Source organism: Anoplopoma fimbria, chromosome 9, assembly GCF_027596085.1.
Source record: "Anoplopoma fimbria isolate UVic2021 breed Golden Eagle Sablefish chromosome 9, Afim_UVic_2022, whole genome shotgun sequence".
In the NCBI taxonomy this organism is placed as follows: domain Eukaryota; kingdom Metazoa; phylum Chordata; class Actinopteri; order Perciformes; family Anoplopomatidae; genus Anoplopoma; species Anoplopoma fimbria.
Genome location: NC_072457.1, coordinates 24,195,824 through 24,217,849, shown reverse-complemented (window position 1 = coordinate 24,217,849; position 22,026 = coordinate 24,195,824). Strand labels below are relative to the sequence as shown.

Genomic DNA, 22,026 nt, shown 5'->3' with positions numbered 1-22,026 from the left:
TGTAAACAAACCTAAAAGCAATTACAAATTGAGCCTTTCACACATGAACTCAAATTTATCTCTGTTGAGAAATGAACTACACATTCTCAGAAAATGTGATGGATAATACAAACTGTCATGACTCCAATTTAGGAAAGAAATAATTAAATATATATATATAAAAACTGAAAGTGCTCCCTTTTATGTCCCGTAAGCTACAGGAGGAAAGGAAAACATGCTCAGCTGTGCCTCTTCTTCTCAGTTCTTACAGCTACAGTGAGTCACAACTCATCCATATTCCCATCATCTTCTGTGTGTGTGTGTGTGTGTGTGTGTGTGTGTGTGTGTGTGTGTGTGTGTGTGTGTGTGTGTGTGTGTGTGTGTGTGTGTGTGTGTGTGTGTGTGTGTGTGTGTGTGTGTGTGTGTGTGTGTGTGTCCATGTATCCCAACAGGCACGCGCATCTCTTTCTTGGACACTGTTCCAGGACCTCTGTGCAGTGACTAAGTCCTCCCACTCTTTCTTTCTACGGCTCCCTCCGTTTATTCACTGCTGCCATCTATATCAATCAGCAGCTTCCTATATGACCTACTTTCTCCATCCTTCTCCGCTGCCTTCAGCCATTAAGACGTTCGGCAAAGCAGGCGTGGCCATAGAGTGCGTTGTACTCAAGTAGTTAGCCTGGTTTCATACCAACACCTCTCGCTAGAAGTTTAATCATGTGCTTGTTTTGTAACCTGCAGTATAGACGGCTGCACAGTGACAACTATGAACTATACAATAACTGGGCCTGCACTGGCACTCATTCTACCACACGCACCGCGTCCTCGTGACTCTCTGAAGCCCTGGTCCTATAGATACAGGTGGTTTGAATGTCTCAGCTGGGTGCAGTCAGTGTATTGATTGCAATTCCATAGCTGTCACAGGCGGATGAAGTATGATTGAGCGGGAATGGGAGAAAGGAACAGAGGGGCAGTGGATTAGAGAAGCTGGATTAGACCTGGTGAGGTGTGAGAGGGAGGTATATAAAGACAGCGTGCGTTTCTTTCTCTTTCTCAAGCTCACTTGTCACTGTTGTCACTGTAAGCGGAATCGAAAAAACCAGACCCATGCAAGCATGCGCTTTGCAAAAGGACATGCACGTTTTCATGCATCCACCACCCAGCACCTTCAGCGTGGACACAGAGACGAGCATGGAAGCCTTCATTTCTCCCTCTGATATTGATTACTCCCCCCCCCAACACACACTCACACATACACACACATACACACACAGACATATGTAGAAAGTAGACACAGAGACGAGGCGTGCATGCATGGAGATCTTCCTCCTCTGCTTTTCTCGATCTCTGTTAACTTTACCTTTCTTTAACCTTCCCACACACATACCCACACATATACACACAAAGCACACTCAGCGTTTCCAGGACACCCAGCACGTCCACTCAGCGGGAGACTACATGGACAAAGAGGGCAGGATTCACCTTATTAGAGGAACTGGAGCCCTTGAGGGTTGAAACAGAAGAGAACTACAATATTTAAACTGAATGTGTAACGGAGACACACACACACACACACACACACACACACACACACACACACACACACACACACACACACACACACACACACACACACACACACACACACACACACACACACACACACACATACATAAGACACTTAGTGACCCACTTCATTTCTGTTGCCACGTGTTTTTGTTTTTAAAGAAACAGTCTTCATGATGCTGTGCATGTTTACATACATGTATATGAAGGTGAATGATAAAAGACACAGAAAAAGTGTGTGTGTGCGCACGCTACATGATCATGTGTAATATCAAGGGATCTCAAAACTACTCCATACTGTGCAGCAAAATGTGAGCTATATGAGATATGCATTCATAATACATGTGTGTTACATTAATTATCGATGTGGATGAGAGGCTTTAAAATTAAGTATGGTCCATAAAAAACATGCCATAAGGAGCCTATGTCTGTAGATGTGTTTTGACTTTACAAAAGAGTGTCATGTCAGTCTGACTTCAGATTATTGAGCAGATTATTGAGCACTTATTTATTTTTACTGCAGATTTTATATTGTTTTTACAAAAGCACATAATGCTGATGCAGTCCTGACTCTGGTTTTGCTGTCAGTGTAGAATAACTTCAAACTCTGACTCGGAGTGGGTAGTGGACTAAACTAATAAGTAATAACTTCCTCCCTGTGTCTTACATTCTTCACATACATACAGTGTCAGCGACTTTTAAGGACTGCAGTCAGATTACATCAGCCATCTCGAAATAATATGAATAATATCCTGTATAACACAGTCGCCTTCATATGATGAGACCTTCTGCAATAACATACTGTAGGTCTGGTAAACACAAGTGCCAACATGATGTGTGATGCTTGTGTCATGCTTATGCAATAACAGTGGAATCATATTATACTGTATCCTCACAGAATCCCCAGATAAACTACTGTACAGCAACCGGTTCTTAGTGTGTACTGCCTCTTGACCCTGTCCCCCTGCACAGGATGATCAATTACAGCATAGAAAATTAATGAATGGATGGTTGCCATACATCAAAGGGAATGATAAAGTATGGATAAATATTTGTGATTGTGATAACAGTAAATCAAATGTTGATGACCCATCAAAAGTAAGGATACGATTCCATCAAAGCGTGACTATCCCATATCACGTCATAATATCCACCAGTGTCCACATTAAACACTTGCTGTCGTTTTTCTCCCTACCTAAGTGAATACTTTGCCGAGGCTGATTGACTCAGCTTTGACTAAATTCAAAAAAATATGACTCATTTATTGAAGGAATCACCTAAATAACCATCACCTTAATCCCCACTTACCTCTTTGCAAATAACTCCACCTGGTGAATGATTCAAGCTGCACTTTCACAGCTACAGAATTACAAACTTCAACAGTGAGACAAACCAGCTTGGCTCTTTTGTCTTCTTTTTGACAAAAAGTTTCACCAGTTATTACATTTTAAGTAGATCTTCCTAGAATTGTGAATGTAAACGCATTTTACAATAGACCGGGGGGCATGTTCTAGTTCAGTGGGTTCAAAAAGTCCATGCCTAGTACTGTATGTAACATTATGGTCGGAAATATGCTCCCTTAACTTGGTTTCATGTCCTCTCCTGAATGTTCCTATTACGTGTAAACTGTCAACTTTAACTGTACACAACAAAATGGTGCCGACTGCCTATCTCATGTTGGGTCAACCTCAAAGCTGGAGCCAAGTCAAATACAAATGTAAGTGGCTTGCCAAAGAAGATATTTCAAAACATTCTCCTGAAAGAAACATGTTTGGTTTGGAATCAAATACAAATGTAAGTGGCTTGCCAAAGAAGACAGTATTTCAAAAAAAATGTCATTCTAATATTCCACCTCAAATTAAAACTGATTATTTTATGGCAAATAAAGGATTTGTAATAAAGTGTATTTTAAGAAACATGTTTAATGAAAACCTTGAGGAAAGTGATCAGACCAACATAAAATGATGCATTTGATAAGGAACATCTGTGTGATGTGTGTGTGTGTGTGTGTGTGTGTGTGTGTGTGTGTGTGTGTGTGTGTGTGTGTGTGTGGTGTGTGCATGTATGTGTATGTGTGCAGCTCAGATTCAGACACAAGCTTTTTTTAAGCCCTTACGGTCAGACCAAGTCCATCCACTATAAGCAAAGAAAGGAAACATTTTGGTATAAATGTAATTTTGAAGCAACTCGTTGATATACTAAAAAGTTGGTATTTAACACATTATATAACTTACAACTAACTTGTCTGAATTGCTTCTTTTTGCACCATCTGTTTAATTCTACATAGACACCGTTTAGTTACACATAAAATACCTAATACTGCACTCTATGTGCAAATTGTTTAAGCTTTCATCATGGGTAAATAATCATTCATACTGTAGTCAATACAAATAAAAGATAATTAAATAGAATACTCTCAATCATGAACTGTACTTAAGGACAGTAACTAGAGACGTTATGACTGATAACCTTCCCTGACAAATCTGACTGAAGGCTGATGTACTGCACAAGTTGGTAAACAAACAGTCAAGAACACAAACTCCCCAAGGGAATCAAGAGGAGCAGAAGATGTCTTCCTATAGCAGATTTGTCTTCTAGTGCTGAGCACATGTGAACTTGCATGATGCATGTGGCTACAAGATGACGACGCAAAACAATGTATAAAATGTGGTGGAAATATGTTTTTTTGTTTTTGTTTTGTATATTCATTTGAGAAAGTTTCCAGTCTCCTCATCGGCCCACACATTTCAAAGGCTATACTTATTCTCTGTTGAGTTGATGTCTCAGTCACATGCTTCATGTACGTCCTGATGCATTTGCTAATGGGCTTTACACACGTGGCTTTTTTTCTTTTGCTCATCTATGTATTTCTGCGAACTGGCATTAATCTGCACTTTCCACCATGCATATATATGAAAATAGAGTTCAAAGTATCAACATTCTCTTCGTGACAGGAACAGAAAAGAGTAATGGTGCAGGTTGTCTTATTTTATTGAAGGTTTAACTCACATGAGAGAGGCTACCAGGGGCTTGACCGTGGTTACAGTAACCATACCAAGCTGTATCGCACTTAATTAAGACTATATATTGTAAAAGAAAACCAAAGCAAGTTCACGGCCTACTTTAAAAGTGTTTCTGCAGAGCACTTACCACTTTGGGCTTGAAGGGCGGCTGTATCTCTCTGTTCTGGAGGCGTTCCCAGTCGATGCGTCTGAAGAAGGCGTGTTCTCTGATGTCCCTCTCACCCTCAGGGCCGCAGCCCAGACGCTTGGATGGGTGTTTGGTCATCAGCTGCTCATAGTAAGGAAGAAAAATGAAGGACATGAAGTTAGAACAAAGAAACGTTAAATCGACAATCAGTGGGGATTCATTTTATGGGATGCGTGATTCCCATAGCTTCTTATTGGTTTCCACAACTTCAAAGAAAAAGTAAAAACTGTTTTTTTCTTTCTTTAATTTTGTAAGTAAGTTTCAATTTCAGTTGTAGTCAGAGCAAAGAATACAGTATTCCAAAATTAACAGAAAATCAATGAACAAATGTTTTATCCCTCTCCAAAGCGGTCGGTGTTCATGCATCAGGAAAAGCCACACTTTGTTTTCTCCCACTTCCGTGTTCTTCATTGATGTGCTTTGTATAATGTGATTCCACCTCTTTTGTAGGTCAGTAAGTGACAGCTAAACAGATGGGTCTGAAAAAAAGTGATATAATTGTGTTTTTTTTAGTCCCGCTGCTTGTTCTGCCTTCAGAAAAAAGCTGCCACTTCCAATTGCACCGCAGACATCATGAGAAACACAGTTTGCACTATGTTAAAAGCAAAAACAAGATAATAAAAAGGAAACATTACCTACCACAAAATCTGTCCTTACTAAATTATGTAGGAGCCTACTTGTATAACTTCAACACAATCATTCAAACAAGGTTTCCATAATTACAAGTAATTTAATTCCTGCATAAACAGAAAACAAGATGGTCTGGAGGAGGACACAAAGAGGCCTATTTTTAATGCATTATAACAATTCCTACTCATAATCGCTGTCTGGCTGCTTGTTTATCCTGAGTGTATATATGGAAATTCACCAGTTCTACTATTTACATAAATATTCTCACATTAACACTCCTGCCTCAGTGCAGTGATTTTTCCTGATTGAATTGCAAAGTAAGAGAAGGAAGCCTTTGGAGATGGGCAGAGAGACTGGTGGGTTTCAGTATTGACAGTCCAAGGACAAAATTTACTTTATGCACTGGACTTGGAAATGGAATTGGTGTTTTGTTTGACAAAGAAAAAAAAGTGTTTAAATAAGGCTGGCTTCTATGCTCTGGTTAAGTTAAGTGCTTGTTTTTTAAAATGGTATGAGCACATACATACATGCATGCATACATACACAGACACAAAAAAATAACATATACAAAATATTTGTTTTGTGATGACATCTTTTGCTATTTTAAAATAATGGTTTGAGATTTTGGGAGATACGTACGTGTATTTATGTTCTTGCCTTTTAGTTTAGAAGCTTGATACCAATCTTATGTGCATACTGTAAATAAATACACACCATACGATGCTCCATAGCCCCATCACTAACATGGCTGCATTGTTTTTCATTTTTAAGCAGCTTTTCTCAACAGCGGCAGCTGATGAGCTCAAAATCGCCTTCCTCTTTAGTGACTTTGGTTAATGCACAGAAAGAAATGTGTGAAATTACATCATAGAATATTCATGCTGTCAAACATTTCTGCCGCTTAGCTCTGCTATCATTCTCTCTCTCTAAAGTGTACAGTTCAGCTGTGTTACTAAAACAGAAGAGATATCTATGTATTCTGGTAATGCATTGTATTACATTATATAATATGGTGTTTCTTTTGTTGTATTTCGCCATCTATTCCACTATCTAAATCTAAATAAATTCCACTCTAATCAATTATAATTGTGTGCTGTTGGTATGCAGTATTTGCATAAGAACATGAAAGTGTGCAGTTACAGACAAATTAAGTACAAAAAATACCTCTCTGCACTGCTAGGTTTTCTATTGTTTAAGGTCTTTAAGGAAATATAATTTAAGAGATGCGCAAACATCAAATGACACGCTAAAATGGCTAAAACTTTTTTTTTCAGTGTTTCAGTATTAAACATCTACTTGCAGGATTTTTGCAGGCGAGCTTTCCTGCAGCAAGCCCCGTCGACATACAGGCCGCAGGCTGGGCCACATCTGAACTAGCAGAGTGCATCCAGCTGGCAGAGTACATCAGACAGCTGTTGACGAGGAAGAAAAAGTAATTTGCAGCTTTCTGTCTGTTCACACGACTGTCAGAGGCTGTGAGAAAGCATCCTGCTGCAAACACGAGGCTGTCATCATTAAAACGACACACCTCACACTCTGAAATGTCCTTGAAACTGACTGAGTGCTGGCCCGCCACCATGTCAATCAAATGCTTGTTTTTAAATCTTAAAATACTTTGCTTAAGTGTGATAGATAATTGTCTCCTAAAATAAAATGTAATGTGGTGTTGACATTTCATGCAGAGCATTTGATCATTCTGTCTGCAGAAGTGCAAACTGTTAGCACTCAAATCCCGATTTGTCCACCACGCCCCAAACTGTCAGCGAAAGGCTTAGTTGCATGTGTTCACAAAGTGTGTACAGAACTTCGAAGTTACTGCTTCTGCTGAGCGAAAGAGAGTGGTGAAGTAAAAGAGAAGGCAGATGGGGTCTCTAAGTCAGCAAGGAGTCTGGTCAGGTAAAACTGAGTGATTCACTACATCAATGCTTTCAAAACACACACGCCATCCTCCTTTAGAACCCAATCAGCTGTTCTACTGGGGCAAAACATCTGATGAAAGACAAACCACAGTAAATTCTTTGATGACAATACAACAGGAAACTTTCTGACTTTTAAGAAGCTTTTGCCACAGAGCTCCAGAGATTCTTCTAAGTAAATAAGTCAAAGGTGAAATCACTGACATTTACCTCTACGTCACAATTTACAGCCAAAACACAATTCTTATGTGTGCCCGTCTCACTCTAATCCTCCTCCAGTAATTGTAATAAACTACAACAGTATACGAATGGGCAACCTTTAAGTAGCATCCCATTACTGAGATAAATGTGTATCTACATCTGTGACCTATTTAAAATGTAATGAACTGTACAGTATAAACAGGCTGGCCAAAAAATAGAGATACAAATATGGACATTTGCACAATAAAAACTCCACCAGCATATTTATGTTTGCATACAACAGACTGTTTCCTTCTCATTACTCTTGTTATGCTCGTCTAGAATTATCCATGTCTCCATATGTCTAAACTCTGTTCTTCTTCCTCCCTCTCTTTGTCCCACTAACCACTCTTTCTTATTTCTTATGGTTTTTTTTCTTCTTCCCTCCCATCTCTCCCTTTTGTGTGTGTTACGCTGCTGGCAAAAACTATGTATCCATTAAGAGGAAGTGCCGCAGTCATGCCAAACAAGGGTTTAGATAGGGACTTGGGCCAAGACCAATGGACACACACACACACACACACACACACACACACACACACACACACACACACACACACACACACACACACACACACACACACACACACACACACACACACACACACACACACACACACACACAACGCAAGTGCACACACAGCTAACGAAATGAAGGAGGAAGAAAAGGATGGGAGAAGGAACTAGTGTGACAAAGAGAAACAAGTGGAGTTGAGGAAGGGACAAGGAGCCGGAGCGTGTTATTGCACAGCTCATTGAATTTGCACTGCCTCCGGACAGAAATAAAACAGCCACTTTCACTGTTAAATTCCTGGCATGGACACAAATACAGTAATGTGGGCCTTTCTGTAACCCCTGTGAGGTCTTTCTGGGCATTTAAAGAGAAGCAAGGTTTATTTACTCATGCTTTATTATCTTAATTTAGTTGGTTCTGTTACCAACAGTCTTACTGTGTCATCAAGGACTTCCAGCACCGCTGCCAGGAAGTGAACCAGAGTCTCTGCTGCTACTGACATGAGCCACACGAAGAACGTGTCTGAAGTAATCCTCATTGTTTAATTGATCAAATAGTCCTCAGGCGAACCTCATGTCGTGTGACTGGGACAGCTGCTAGAGTTCATCCATATTTCATATATACCAGCCCCCCCCCCCCCCTAGTGTTTCTTACTGCCTTCTCAGAAGTAAACAAAAAGTGCCAATGAAGGTCACACAAGCAGAGGTTAAAATGCAGATATGTGAATGTATGCGCAATTCCTACACAGTTTTTCCTTTGCATTCTGTGAAGCTTTGAAGTGGGGTTTTAGTGAGTTCTTAAAAAAATCGAAACACAGGAAATTTTGTTTTTGAAGTTTTTCCTTTGTTCGTTCCTCTTTCATTTGCTTCAAAAACATGAAGCTGTTGCCATAAAATTACTATTTGCCTGCTTGACTTGCACAGACCCACTGTACTGGTCCCTTTGGTCTCTGTAGATCCAGCAGTCATGTGCATGTAGGTCTACATTCATTTTAAGACGAGTGCACAAACTGTCCAGGAAACAGAACGAGTTGAGGTAGAGCGATCTGAGAAAAACTTTCTCTATCTAAAAGTGCGAAATATCTCTCTTAGCAAATAAATCAGTTCGGGTGGAACCCTATATTTGAATAAAACAGTGGGATCTTTAGTTCAGAAACTGAAGACAGCTCAGTCTGTTGGTGAGTATTTACGGCCTGTTTAACTAAGATGAGGAGCAACAGTTTTTTAGGCTCTTTCTGTGTACGATGGGTCATGTAGAGTTTCAGCTCCTAGATCAGTGACAGCTACAAGCTAGTCATACTACGGCTTTGATAAAGGAGGCTTGGGGCTGAAAAATCATCACTTTGTTATGATTTTCCTATACAGATGTTATCCACAGGTGGGTACAGGATCATTTGATGTTCCTCCGTGGCTGAATAACAATTTGATGTATTAAATCCTGTACTGATACAGTTTTGTATAAATTAAACTTTGCCTATATAAATTGCAGGCATCTGATACTATGAACCTTTACAATACATTGCTGGTACATGTATAAGGTCTGGCATAATTGGCTGGTTAATGTCACAAAACTGCATACAGTCAAAGACAAAGGGGAAAACAACTCTTCTCACCCCTTACAAAAGTAAAAGGTAAAGGCAAAGACAGCATCATTACTGCCACAGTACAAACCATTTTTACTAGAATATCTATATTGTCATCTTAGCAAGAGTGGCCAGTTGTCTAAGCATGTGGCATGTTCTACAAAAAAAGCATGACAACAAGGTTCTTAAAAAAATTCTGAAACAAAAGTTTTTTGTTCATCATGTTCCTGCAAGTTTGTCCTACAAATATTTCTAAAAGCTGAATGTGTCCTGATTTATCTTTAAGTGTTATTGTAGAGCGTGTTTCCTGCTCCAATGCTGTATACTTTGAGTTTTAATTTTCTGTAATTGGGAAATATGTCCACTACTACTACTGCATAATATACTGAATTTTTGTATATGATTAATACCATTAATTGTGATGCGGTCTAATGATGTAACAAATGACACTTGTGAATCTGTTTTTGATGTCCGAGAGGACCTATGGAGATGATTCTTGTACATAGTGTAAATTTTGACAGTCAAATCTCATATACTCAAACAAAATACTTTTTTTATTCTTTTGACTGTGCTGCTGGAATGTTGTAGAATTTGCAATAAACATTTAAAACACCAAGCTCATTGTGCTTTTTTTTTTTTTTTTTGGAGTAGGTTGGGTGACCTAATCGGTTCTCCTTCAATGTTTTAATAATGTAAATGTCAGCGACACAAGAACTGAGTGGGAAATGGAGAGGGAACTTAATATTTTAATATTTAAAAAAGCCTACACATCATTTTTACAGCAAATGGAGCTAGACTTCCCATATGTTAGAAAGTCTGCCTTAGGAAGGCTAAGAAAAGCCTTCCCACAGTGTGTGAGCCTGTCAGTTTTGAACTAGCAGGAAGGGCTTGTAGCCCTCTTACACAAAGGATTATTTTTGGCTTCAGTGAGGAGCGTGAAAGACACAGAGCGTAAAATGCTGATTTACAGGATTTTTAACCCAGGTGGGAAAAGCCTCAAGGGGAAAAGGGTCCCAGTTCAACAGGACATAGACTAAACAGGCAGGTTGGATCAGTTTAAATGCATTTTTTGGGCTATGTTAAAATAAAATAAAAATGAAAAATGAACTGACAGCAGGTTCAATGTTAACCTTTTATGAATCTCACCTCTCATCTTGTTTATGGATTTGGTTGAACAAAAAAACTGGTTTGTAAAGGCAAGATATGTATTCATTGATGACAAAGAATGTCCACTCACCCCTTTGCAGATGGAGACAGCTTCTTTGGACATTGACTTGGGGTAGGACACGTTGTGCTCCATGATGGACTGGAACAACTCATCTTCATCTTCACCATCAAATGGAGGCTGGGGGTGGAAGGAGATAACAATGAGAGCGTTGTTGGTGTTTCATCCATCATCAGACGGATCACACAGTTGATGGTTACACCACAGGGATCCAGCAGTGGTGCATTTGATTTTTTACATTTCTGCACTGTCTACTTGACAGGTAAATGGACCAAATTAAGTAAAAACTGTGTTCTCTAATGATAAAATGTAGAGGGCACACATTTGAAATATAAATGATACACATTTTTAAATAGGCTTCCAAAGATAAAGAATACAGGAGAAAAATAAAGAAACAGACAGAGAGAGAACACCAATCCACAAAGACATGGAAAAGAGAAATCAAGAAGTGTAGAGTTGTGAGGACAAGTTTCACAGAAAGACCTTGCAGAGCAAATGAAGTGGATGACCCAGATTTTCCCCTGCTCACTGGGTGGTTATCATCAGTAACCATAATGTGGGTGTTTTGACAGTCCATAAAATGAATTATTCGTCATTTCCACTCCACTGGCCCCCTTCCGGTAGTGATAGCCTGCCTGCGTCATGCCCTCTTTACCTGATTTCACATAAGGCAGGAAGAGACGGAGGAAGGGAACATCCGAATAAGTAAAAACTTGATTGTTTAACAGCTGACCATTGCTCATTTCCTTTGGGAATAAAAAACATACCCATCTCCATGTTTTGCTTTGCTGTGGAGAAGCTTGCTTTTGCATGTAATTATTTGTTTGGCCTTTTTGTATGTGAGTTACTTTAAAAATTGTTAATAAGTCATAAATGTCTTAATAAGTCATTTGGTGCTGAGTCGTGGAAACATGTTTTATTTAAACCTGTAAAATCTGTATTTTTTAAACTAACTCATGTTACATGAAAAGGAAATGTTAAAAAAAATATTTTGAAGCTATTTACATCCTTATTCTCTAGAGAGATGAGTTATGACAAGTTATTACGCAAAGTGGGGATCACGCTCTTCATCTCTGACATGATCTCATTCCACTATAACTTCCACTACAATGTGGTTTTAGGTTGACTTTGAAACGTCTGTGTTTAGCACAGACTGCATAGTCATCTTAAAAAGCTAATGTTAGTCTAATCCTGAAGAGGTCCCATTGCTTCAATGTAACCTCGACATAGAAATGAACCAGCTTCAGGCTAAAGCTATGCTAGTTAAACAAACCCCACATAAACAGTGGGTAAGAAAGCTTTCCAAATGGGTTAGAGGTAATATAAAGATAAGACAAAACTGAATTGCCTCAATGTGTGCACAAATGCTGACACTTAAAGGCATGAAGAAAACAAAAAGGCTTGGACTGGCAGTCCAGCTTGGTCCTCTTCCCCAGGAGGCATCCTTATGACAATATTCACACATATAGCTTGTCTTGTCTTGTCTTGACTTGGTATCTGACTCCAAAAGAAGCTCTTCTTTACAGGCCAACACATTATTGATACTTTTACTTAGTAGCTGAGAATATTGTTCAGAATATTGATTCATGTCCACTGCTGTATCCAGGATAAACACATAAACTGAAAAAAAAAAGTATTTCTTCACAGTTCAGTGGTAGCAAAAAATACAAGGAGAAATATGAGAATTTGACTGCATTCAGTTTGTGCATTAAAAATAATACAAAGAGTGGCAGCTACTCTGATTGCAGCGCTGCATGCTGGAAGATCAAAATAAACAGTGGCTAGTGTAGCCTCAAGCCTCTATGTCAATCATATGTGAGGAGTGGGCTACAGAGATCTGCGGAGATGTTTATTATTACTGCTGATGGGAAGGTCTTTAGATAGATAGATATTCCTTTATTGATCCCCATGGGGGAAATTCGGGTGTTGCAGCAGCTCAAGGACGGGGAAAGCGATTAAGGTAATAAATAAAACATATTATACAATAAAATAAAATAAAAATAAAAATAAAAATAAAAATGTACAGTATATTTACATGTGTGCACCACCTGAGTTCATTAAAGCCTGTGTAGAGCCTCACTGCTGGGGAACTTAAATGTGGGAACAATGTGGGTGAGAGCAGTCTGTGAGCAAACTTGTTTCTGTGTAAAGCTGTCGGCATAATTCCTAGCAGGCACTTGCATAAGTAGTGTAATCTGTATGTGTGTGTGCACTGCTCACCTGTCCTGCCAGCATTTCGTAGAGCAGAACTCCATATGCCCACCAGTCTACAGAGCGTCCATATGGCTGATATGCAATGATCTGTGGAGAAAGGAAGAGAAAGAGTTCAGAAGTTCAGTATAACTAAATAAAAATGCCTTAATGGTGTCAAAGACGTTTGAAATTCATCAGACAACATTGCAGTACTGTATCGAGTAATCTGTTTACAAGAGAGACTACAAAAACGTGCTGTCTGTCAGTTAAATGTACAGAACTGTAACCCAATATCTCTTCTTTCAGCTCAGGACATAAACATAGGTATTTTCATCTCAATGTCACATCCAGGTTCACTTGTGTTGTGACTGTGATCCATTTTTCATCTTATTGTACGGAAAAAAAGCAAAGTAGGTTACCACGCTCATTGGCACACCACAGCAGCCGGCTAACTGACTCAAAAATGCAGACATTTTCCAGCCCACTGAACTAAGTCAAAACATACGCCAGATCACTTTGGGTTTGTGGATTAAATATGCAACTTGTCACATATCCTATAAATATGTCGGTACATTATTCATTCATGACAAGTTTCATCACTTATGCTATATTATGTAACATTATGTAACCTCCGTTTGCACTGAACATGCATATCATCAGATGGCAAAGATGTGGCACTTTACTCACTCAAAATATAACTCGCTGCTTTTTATTTAGTCTTATTAGATTCCAACACAGATCAAATATCGCACATATTATTACCTTCATCTTGACATTCAAATCACATACAGTATCTCAACATGAACAGGTCTCCGACTAAAGTTAAATACACAGAGTAAAACATTGAATGCTCAGCATGTTTTTTTTTGTTGTTTTTTTATTGTGAACAAATTTTTGGGACTTTCAGGATATGACTTGGCAATAACAACAAGCTACATTATTTAGACAAAACATTAATTAAAAAAAAAAGATAAAATAAATTAAATATTTTATCTTTCCATGTATTCTGCCATTGCCCGTCTCATTGTATGCAAATCCAAATTTGCACAATACAATTAAAGCAATACTAAATGGTAAAATGCAAAATCTTCAAACATTGTGCTTTTCTAAATTTTCTTCATAAGTTGCAAAATATTTAAGCCAACTGTGCCTTCATATGCTACAGACACATGCATATGAAGTCTCACAGCAGCCTTGAAAATCCTGTTTCGAGAATTAAACAGCTCTTCATACGGTTTTACCCAAACAATGAATACATTTAGAGCCGGAGTGTATCCAAGCACAAAGGATGGATGACCCCTGAATAGCATAATTTTTTAATCACCTGCAACAATAACTTTCGCCATGCTAGAGCAAAGAAGACAAGAAGCCAAAAAGTTCTGACAAGAAGCGAGCATTTGGTGTGTAGGCGGAGAGTAGATAACAAAAAGGGGCACTGAATATCGACGCGAGAAACTCTGAGCTTTAATAAAAGTTCTCATAGGATGAAGTTGCTGCTGCTGATGCTGAAAAACACAGTTTTCTCTTCTTTTTTTTTAAGCAAAAAACTGGCTCAAGACAGGAACAAACAACAGCGAAGGCCAAGTGAATCCAACTCTTATGGACAACTGTTTGAAGATTTGGAAGGGCATCTTGACATTCACATTTTGTTTTGTTCAGGTCTTTTTGAACAAATGTTCTGAATACTGACAGCATTCTCTCTTTGTCTAAGCGGTTGATTTTTCACTTCTTGACTGAAACGTTTTTGTTTCCTTTTTGAGTGGCAAGGTCTCTTGCAAGAATGCTTATTGATCTGTTTTTTATGGATCTATAGGATGTATTTGTCATATCCAAACCCAATCTTTTAACAATCTATTGCACCTGTTCATAAAGTAAAGCTGCCACGGCAGAATAGAAGTCCTAATATTGAAGATCCCAAACCTCCTTAATGTCATTAATTATTATTCTATGACATTGGTCGAGGTTAATGCTTTGGAGTAACGTCTGACCTCTGCTGAACACATGCTGCCCTGGGACACTCCTCCAGCTTGATAACACACACATAAACACACACATGGACAACGTACAGTACATGTGCAAGTGCACCCATACACATGAAGCGCACACACAAATGCGCCGAAGTGTGTGAGAGCAGATCTGTCCTGTGTCGCTATATAACCTTCGCTGCTTAACACCTGACCTCTGCCTCGCCAATGGGAGCCCACAAAACGCACACAAACACACAACACACACACACACACACACACACACACACACACACACACACACACACACACACACACACACACACACACACACACACACGCACGGCCAAACACCCCTCCAGCTCTGCACTCCACTGTCACGAGGGTTGTTAGGAGCCGGCTGGACAAGTAGGACATCCACGTGTTTACCCTCGAATGCAAAGGCAAGCACGTGCACAAACGCCCGGGCAATCTTTGAGTGTCACTATACTGTGACTGTGGCAGTTATAGAAGCAGAAATAATCTATATAAGCTCACATTTAACATTTAATGTCACAGGCTGTGTGATGGAATCAGTTCTTCAATGCATCACCTTTTCCTGTATTATATATCTTCAAGTATTTACAGTTCAACATAAGCCAGAAACAAATATTCCCAACAAAAAAACAACATATTAATATTCGAACTGTCCTTTCACGATATTTCAAAAAGCTAATTTCAAATAAGTCTATACAGCTATATACCATCTCTGCATGTCTATCGTTTAACAATATTTACTGCGTGAAATGCTAAAAGCTAATTCCACATTCTCAACATAATTATTTTGGAATGAAATAGAAAAGGAGATACTTCAGATGTTGTTAAAAGACAACAGATATAACATTTACAGGGCCGTTATGTAATTTTCTTCCACTATCATTTATCAAAACAACTCAATCCTTGACATGTTTCATGAACTTGGTGAACTACATGTAAACAACATACAAGCCTTGCATAACCGGGATGATTCCGCTGAAGCAGACAGCTTCTCTCTGCTCAGCGAGATGAAGGCTGTGCTGGACGAACAGAGAAATGAGCTGCGACACATTAAAGAGCAACTGGTGCAACTTCAGAAAGCACAGGGTGTGTGAGGTAGCGTCGCTTAAAAGCTTATATGGTATTAATAATGAATGTGTCATCTTCACAAAATGTGTGTACTTTACTGTAATGTGTGATGGAGGAGCTATGGTCACAGCTGGATGAACTGAAGAAAGGCTATACAGGTGCTTTCACATAGAATGAAGATTAAAGTATAATAAAACATTTTTTTAATATAAAATCTACTTATAATAATCAATACCTATGTAATCTTTCATTAGTTTATCAATAAAATGAAGAGGTTCTGTGTGTTGTTGAATTTCTGCCTTTATATTACATTATTTCCATTACGTAAAAAAAAAAAAAAAAAAAAGACCACAAGGCCAGGCTGAGAGTCGGTGAGATGCAGCAAGAGGAGCAGAGGAAGCAGGTGCAGCAAGTCGTGCGGCAGTACCCAGGTGAGGTAACTTTATCCTCAACATGAAAAGAAAAAGCTGAGGTCCTTTATTTGAAATGCTTATAATCCAAATAGGAGCTCTCAAAGGAATAAAGAAGCAAGTTGTTATTTAACCTTTTGAAATACAGCCTATTAAACTGACCCCCTGCACTTTCTGTTCCACAACGCTGCAACCTGCTTTTGCACTCAAGTAAAAAATTCTTAATGCTATCTATCAATCGTTTCATTTGTTCACTCTAATCATCATTCTCCCGTCCTCACTGAGCAGAACTGGAGGCCAGGCTGAATGCCAGTGATTTGGAGGGCCAAAGCAAAAAAAGTGGCACAACTGCAGAGGGAAAGTAAAGGTACCACAACAAACAAGTGAATTATTAATGAGCAGCAAAGTGAATCTCCTCCTCGTCTCAGCTCAGCTCATCTCAGACTGCAGGGTTGAAGTCATTCAGTATTTATTCTCTCACTTTGAACAAATAGAGTTGAAGGCCAGACTGACAGACCTCGAAAATGAGCTCGAAGACGCAGATTCAGGAGTGAAGGCCCTGCAGGCTGCTGATCAAGGTAAATCAACTACATTATATACACACATTGTGTACCATGATCATGTACCGTCTCAGTATATGCACAATAAATATCATTTTTGCTTTTTCAAAAAAGAACGCAAGACAGCTTTTTTTCATGGAATTATCTGTGCAACTAAATATTTCATCGTCCAGAACTGGAGGCCAGACTGAACGCAACTGACGTCCAGACAGAGACTCAAAGAACTCTGGTGGCACAATTACAGGATGAAATTAAAGGTAAAAATACACACATGGAGATTATTGTTCTACTGTGGTCACATTGTGAATAAAGCTAAAATACTGCTGATAAAGACAATGTATTAAAAATTTAGAAAATAATACTTGAATTTTATTTCATGTCTTCCCCGCTGATACCATTATGCCATCCTATGGTTTGGTTTAAATCTAGTTTTAATTTGTTGGCTTCAGGATGTTTTTCCTGACTGATCATTTTAACTTCATTTTAGAGTTTGAGTCCAGACTGGAGGCCAGTGAGAGTCTAGAGGACGAGCTGAATACCCGGCTTGAAGATGCAGAGACAGAGGTGGAGGCATTGAAGATTGTTGATCAAGGTAAAGAGTGAAAAAGATATAAATAAAAATAAAAGGTGAAATAAAAAGAGAGCATGTGATCCAATAAAGTATATATATATATAAATAAAACATTATATTTATTTTATTTCAAATACACCTGACCAATAAACCTTACTCTATTCCTCACCCATTAGCAGCAACCTGCACTGTTTATGTCAGTTCTGTATGATATCATTCTATTTTCTATTTGTTTGTTTTCTAGTTTGTTTTTTCTAATCACTTTAATCTTTCTAACAACTGCAGAAGGAACGTAAAGGTAACGCAACAAACAAGTCAATTATTAATACAGAGTCTGATTTCCTCTCACCTCAGCTCATCTAATTTCACTTCATGATTTATTTTTGACTGAATAGAGAATCATGCATTAATATTATTAGCATTATTTTATTTATTTTTTCAAAAATAGAGCTGAACATCAGACTGACAGAGTTTGGAGATGTGGACACTGATGTGAAGGCGCTACAGACTGCTGATGAAGGTAAATAAATAGCAGTTTGACCGCATGTCCAATATTATTTAACTATATATATATATATATATATATATAGATAGCTGTTGTTCTGCTTCTTGAGACGTTAGATCACACCATCGTTGGGATGGGCAATATAGCCTAAATTTTCTCACAAAATAGGTCATCTCATTTCAACAATATAAATCACGATATAGCATGTTTTCTGGTAATTCAATAAATGAATATGCACGGAATAACCATAAGGTTTTGTTTACTCTTGTGGCAATTAAATACTTGACAAATGAAAAGTAATAGTATTTTCTCATCTGATTAAAAACTTAAGTGCAATATAGTCAGACTTTCTGAGAAATTTGAGTCAGCATGTTATGATCAATTAAGACGATGTGATTGTGTATCACAATATCTAGATACATGATTTAAATAATGATATGATTCTATTTAAAGGCAATAAATTATCATATCAAATGTCGTTTTTTTCATGTATAAACTGAATGGTTGATGATTTTGACTTTATTCCTCCATGTAATGATCAGAACTGGAGGCCAGATTGAACGGCACTAATGTCCAGGCAGAGACACAAAGAACCCGGTGGCACAATTACAGGTCTCTACAAAGGTAACGTTTGTAGAGATTACTGTGTTGGTGCATGTAAAAAAAGGGTTTTAGATATCAGACAACCAAAAGACTCAAGAACAGTCTGTTGAAATCAGGATTTAAATCCCATCTTTGTTTCTAACTGTCAGACATTGAGTCCAGACTAGAGTCCAATGAGGAGTTGGCTGCTCGGCTTGGAAACATAGAGACGGAGCTGGAGGCGCTGCAGACTGCTGATCAAGGTAAAGGCTTTGTGGGTACAAGGTGTTTATGTAGAGACTATTTGAGGTGCTACCCATAATGTAAATGCGTGAATTTTCCATGACCTTGTCATGATTAAGTTAGAGTTAGTTAGTGGTTTGATAATGTTGTTTGTCTGAAACTAAACAGACCAGTTTCCACTGTAGTTGGGTTTAAACTACACTATGTAATGCAATAAATTCATGAAAGAAAACAGGATGCATTCATACAAGAGATCCCCCAGTTTTCCTTAACTTCCCTCAAAGAAAGGACATCCATTATAGTGACAGTCTTGTGATATAGGTTAATCAAGACATCCCTACATCTCATCCTGTTATTTCATCTGACTTCACCATTAAATGAACTGGACTCATTGACATGATTACATTTAATTATGAAGGAGCAATTGGGTCATTAGCGTGATTGAAACACTATATACCGTCTAGTCACTTCTCGGAGTTAAATGAGATGTAATGGCTGATTTCATGCAGCTTCTCCTCCCTTTCATATCTTCCACTACAGCTCCAGTCCAGAGCAGAAGCCACTGAGGGCCTGGCCAAAGAAATGAAGATGCAGCTTGAAGTTACTGACACAGAAGTGGAGGCACTGGAGGAAATATATCGAGGTAAATAAAAGCAATCTTATGTACAGCTACCAGCAATTTACTACCATAATATTAACAGGTAGTTTACTGTCTATTTCCTAATCCCTCAGTCATACTGTTTTCTCTTTCTATACTCCCACAGATTTAGACGCTAGACTGAAAACCGCTGAGATTCTGGCCCTGGAGATGAACACGAAGCTTGAAAACACAGAGGCTGAGATAGAGGCACTTCAAACAGCTAATCATTGCTGATCCACTGTTACTTGTATCAACATCTGTATTGGTTCGAGATGATACACAGTTGGCTTTAAAATCATTCTATTAATATCTGTGTATTAATTTATACTGGGTTATTAAGTGTATGTTTTTAGTGGTTTGTACTTTCAAACAGAAATCTTCAGACTGAGTTTGTATTATACTGTTGCTCAGTGTAACTTGTTAAACATATTTTCCTCCATTCAATTAAAAATTCATTTTTACTTTTGTATGTGAATTGGGTTTAATAGATCTTCATTATAGAGTTTGAAGAAAAATTGGAAACAAATCAAGCTGTGCAAGAGGAGCTGACGAATAAGCTCGAGCAAACAGCTGCAGCAGTGGAAGAGGTACAGACAACAATGACTCAAGGTATATATATACATTAACATGAAGTATCAACTATGGAAATTGGAAGCTCTTTTTTGTGGAACACTATTTTTTATATTTAAGACAATAATAAAGTTGTATATTTTCACAAAAATTTGTCTCATCACTGAATTCATTTACAGCCTGCTCGTTTTTCACAGTCCCGTCATTTTGTGTTATGCTGAATGCCTCAAGCTCTCATTAATTAACTTTTTCACATCCTGTTAATAACATTCATTTCAAAATGACTCATCTTCCTCTTTCTTCTTCTAACTTCCTGTTAAGGAGTCTTTACAGCTCCGGTCGGCGGAGTTTACCACTTCACCCTCTACTCTCATGCTAACGGAGGAAACCCAGGCTTTTTACTCTTATACAAGAATGGTGAGGCCGTTGTGGGAACCGCCGAACACCCGACTGCCTCCGACGTCACCGATAACGGCTCTAATGGGGTGGTGCTGCTGCTTCAAAAAGGAGACCAGGTTGACGTGCACATGGAGGCCCAGTCTTGGGTCTGGGCAGACAGCGATCGCAACCTTTGTACTTTTACTGGTATTCTGCTGTACAGCATGCACAGTAGCCAGCCCAAAACCACTCTGTAACTTTACTGTTGGAATTTGAATTGCATTTCTTGCAGAATATAGCTAGAATACCTCATATAAATAGATCATCTGCTTCTGTATAATTTGTATTGCAAATTACATTATATGATTTATTAATGCTCACTTTTGCAGGAACAATTCACAATCAATTTGTAATCCATGATGCATCAATTTAGATTGCAAATAAGCGCAAATTAAGTAATTCAAAGCAGTTCTTCTCATGTTTTTCAATTCACATTATAACTTTTATGATTCTTATGATTATCTCAGTGCCTTTACGTTTGACATTTTGTGCCATAAATCCAAACAGATATTGTACATCACAGTCTAAATCCAATAAATCATGTTGGAAAATGGCAGTGACGCATCAGTCACAACAAATGTGCATATCTGTTTAACATTCACCTCACGTATTGCTCCATCTGTGAATGTATATAAGCTCCTAAAGATCATATACACATGAAGCAGAATAACAATGACACTTCTGTATAACCCAGAGTGACAGCACAGTGTTAAAATGTCATCATCCCTTTGCTCAGCCTTAATCTTCGGCTTTCCTTGCTTCTTTGGTAGGAAAGCAGGAAGACGCGGTGGGGAAAAGCCCCACAATGTTTTTTTAATTAGCTCAAGAGTCAAAGACTCTGTGGTGAGGGAAACCTCTGGCTGAATCCCTAAGCTTGCCTGTTCAAATCCTGCTGCCTGCAGGAATCACGCCGACCTTCAGCCTGACCTGAAAGCTGCCAACGAACACAGCTACGCCCTCTGAAGATTGTTTTTCACTTACGATTTAACACTGTGAAATACGTCAATATGTGTGAGAAAGAGAACTCCTCATCCTTGTTAACTGAAAGCAAAACAACCTCACTGGGAAACAAACATACATAACAGCTCTGGATCATTAGTCTCACCTCCAAACACAAATAGAACATATCTTTCATCTGGAGAGTCGAGTCGATTATCACTCTACTGGTTTTCTAAGAGGAAACGTATTTACCATGACATGGACAACTAGGCCAACGCTGGACAGCTCGTCATCGAGGACTTAATGTTGCACATTTGTCGCGGTGTGTCACTGAGATTTGACCTCACAGTCTTTGCTGGGGAAAGATGAGGGAGGGATTTAAGCAAGGAAAGCATACAAACACATCAGGTCAATGCAGAACGGAGATCTGCAGCCTGAAGGCCGT

At 38.6% G+C, this 22,026-nt stretch overlaps 1 protein-coding gene across 1 annotated transcript in view; it reads right to left on the bottom strand.

Annotated features, from left to right (window-relative positions):
- prkcaa (protein kinase C, alpha, a) overlaps positions 1 to 22,026 on the bottom strand; it is a 138,382-nt gene that overhangs the window by 8,794 nt on the left and 107,562 nt on the right. Inside the window, exons 14-16 of the mRNA XM_054605313.1 lie at positions 13,083 to 13,163; positions 10,875 to 10,982; positions 4,696 to 4,836 (exon numbers count right to left, since the gene is read on the bottom strand). Of these exons, the coding sequence (XP_054461288.1) occupies positions 4,696 to 4,836; positions 10,875 to 10,982; positions 13,083 to 13,163 (330 nt within the window). The remainder of the gene's footprint in view (positions 1 to 4,695; positions 4,837 to 10,874; positions 10,983 to 13,082; positions 13,164 to 22,026) is intronic.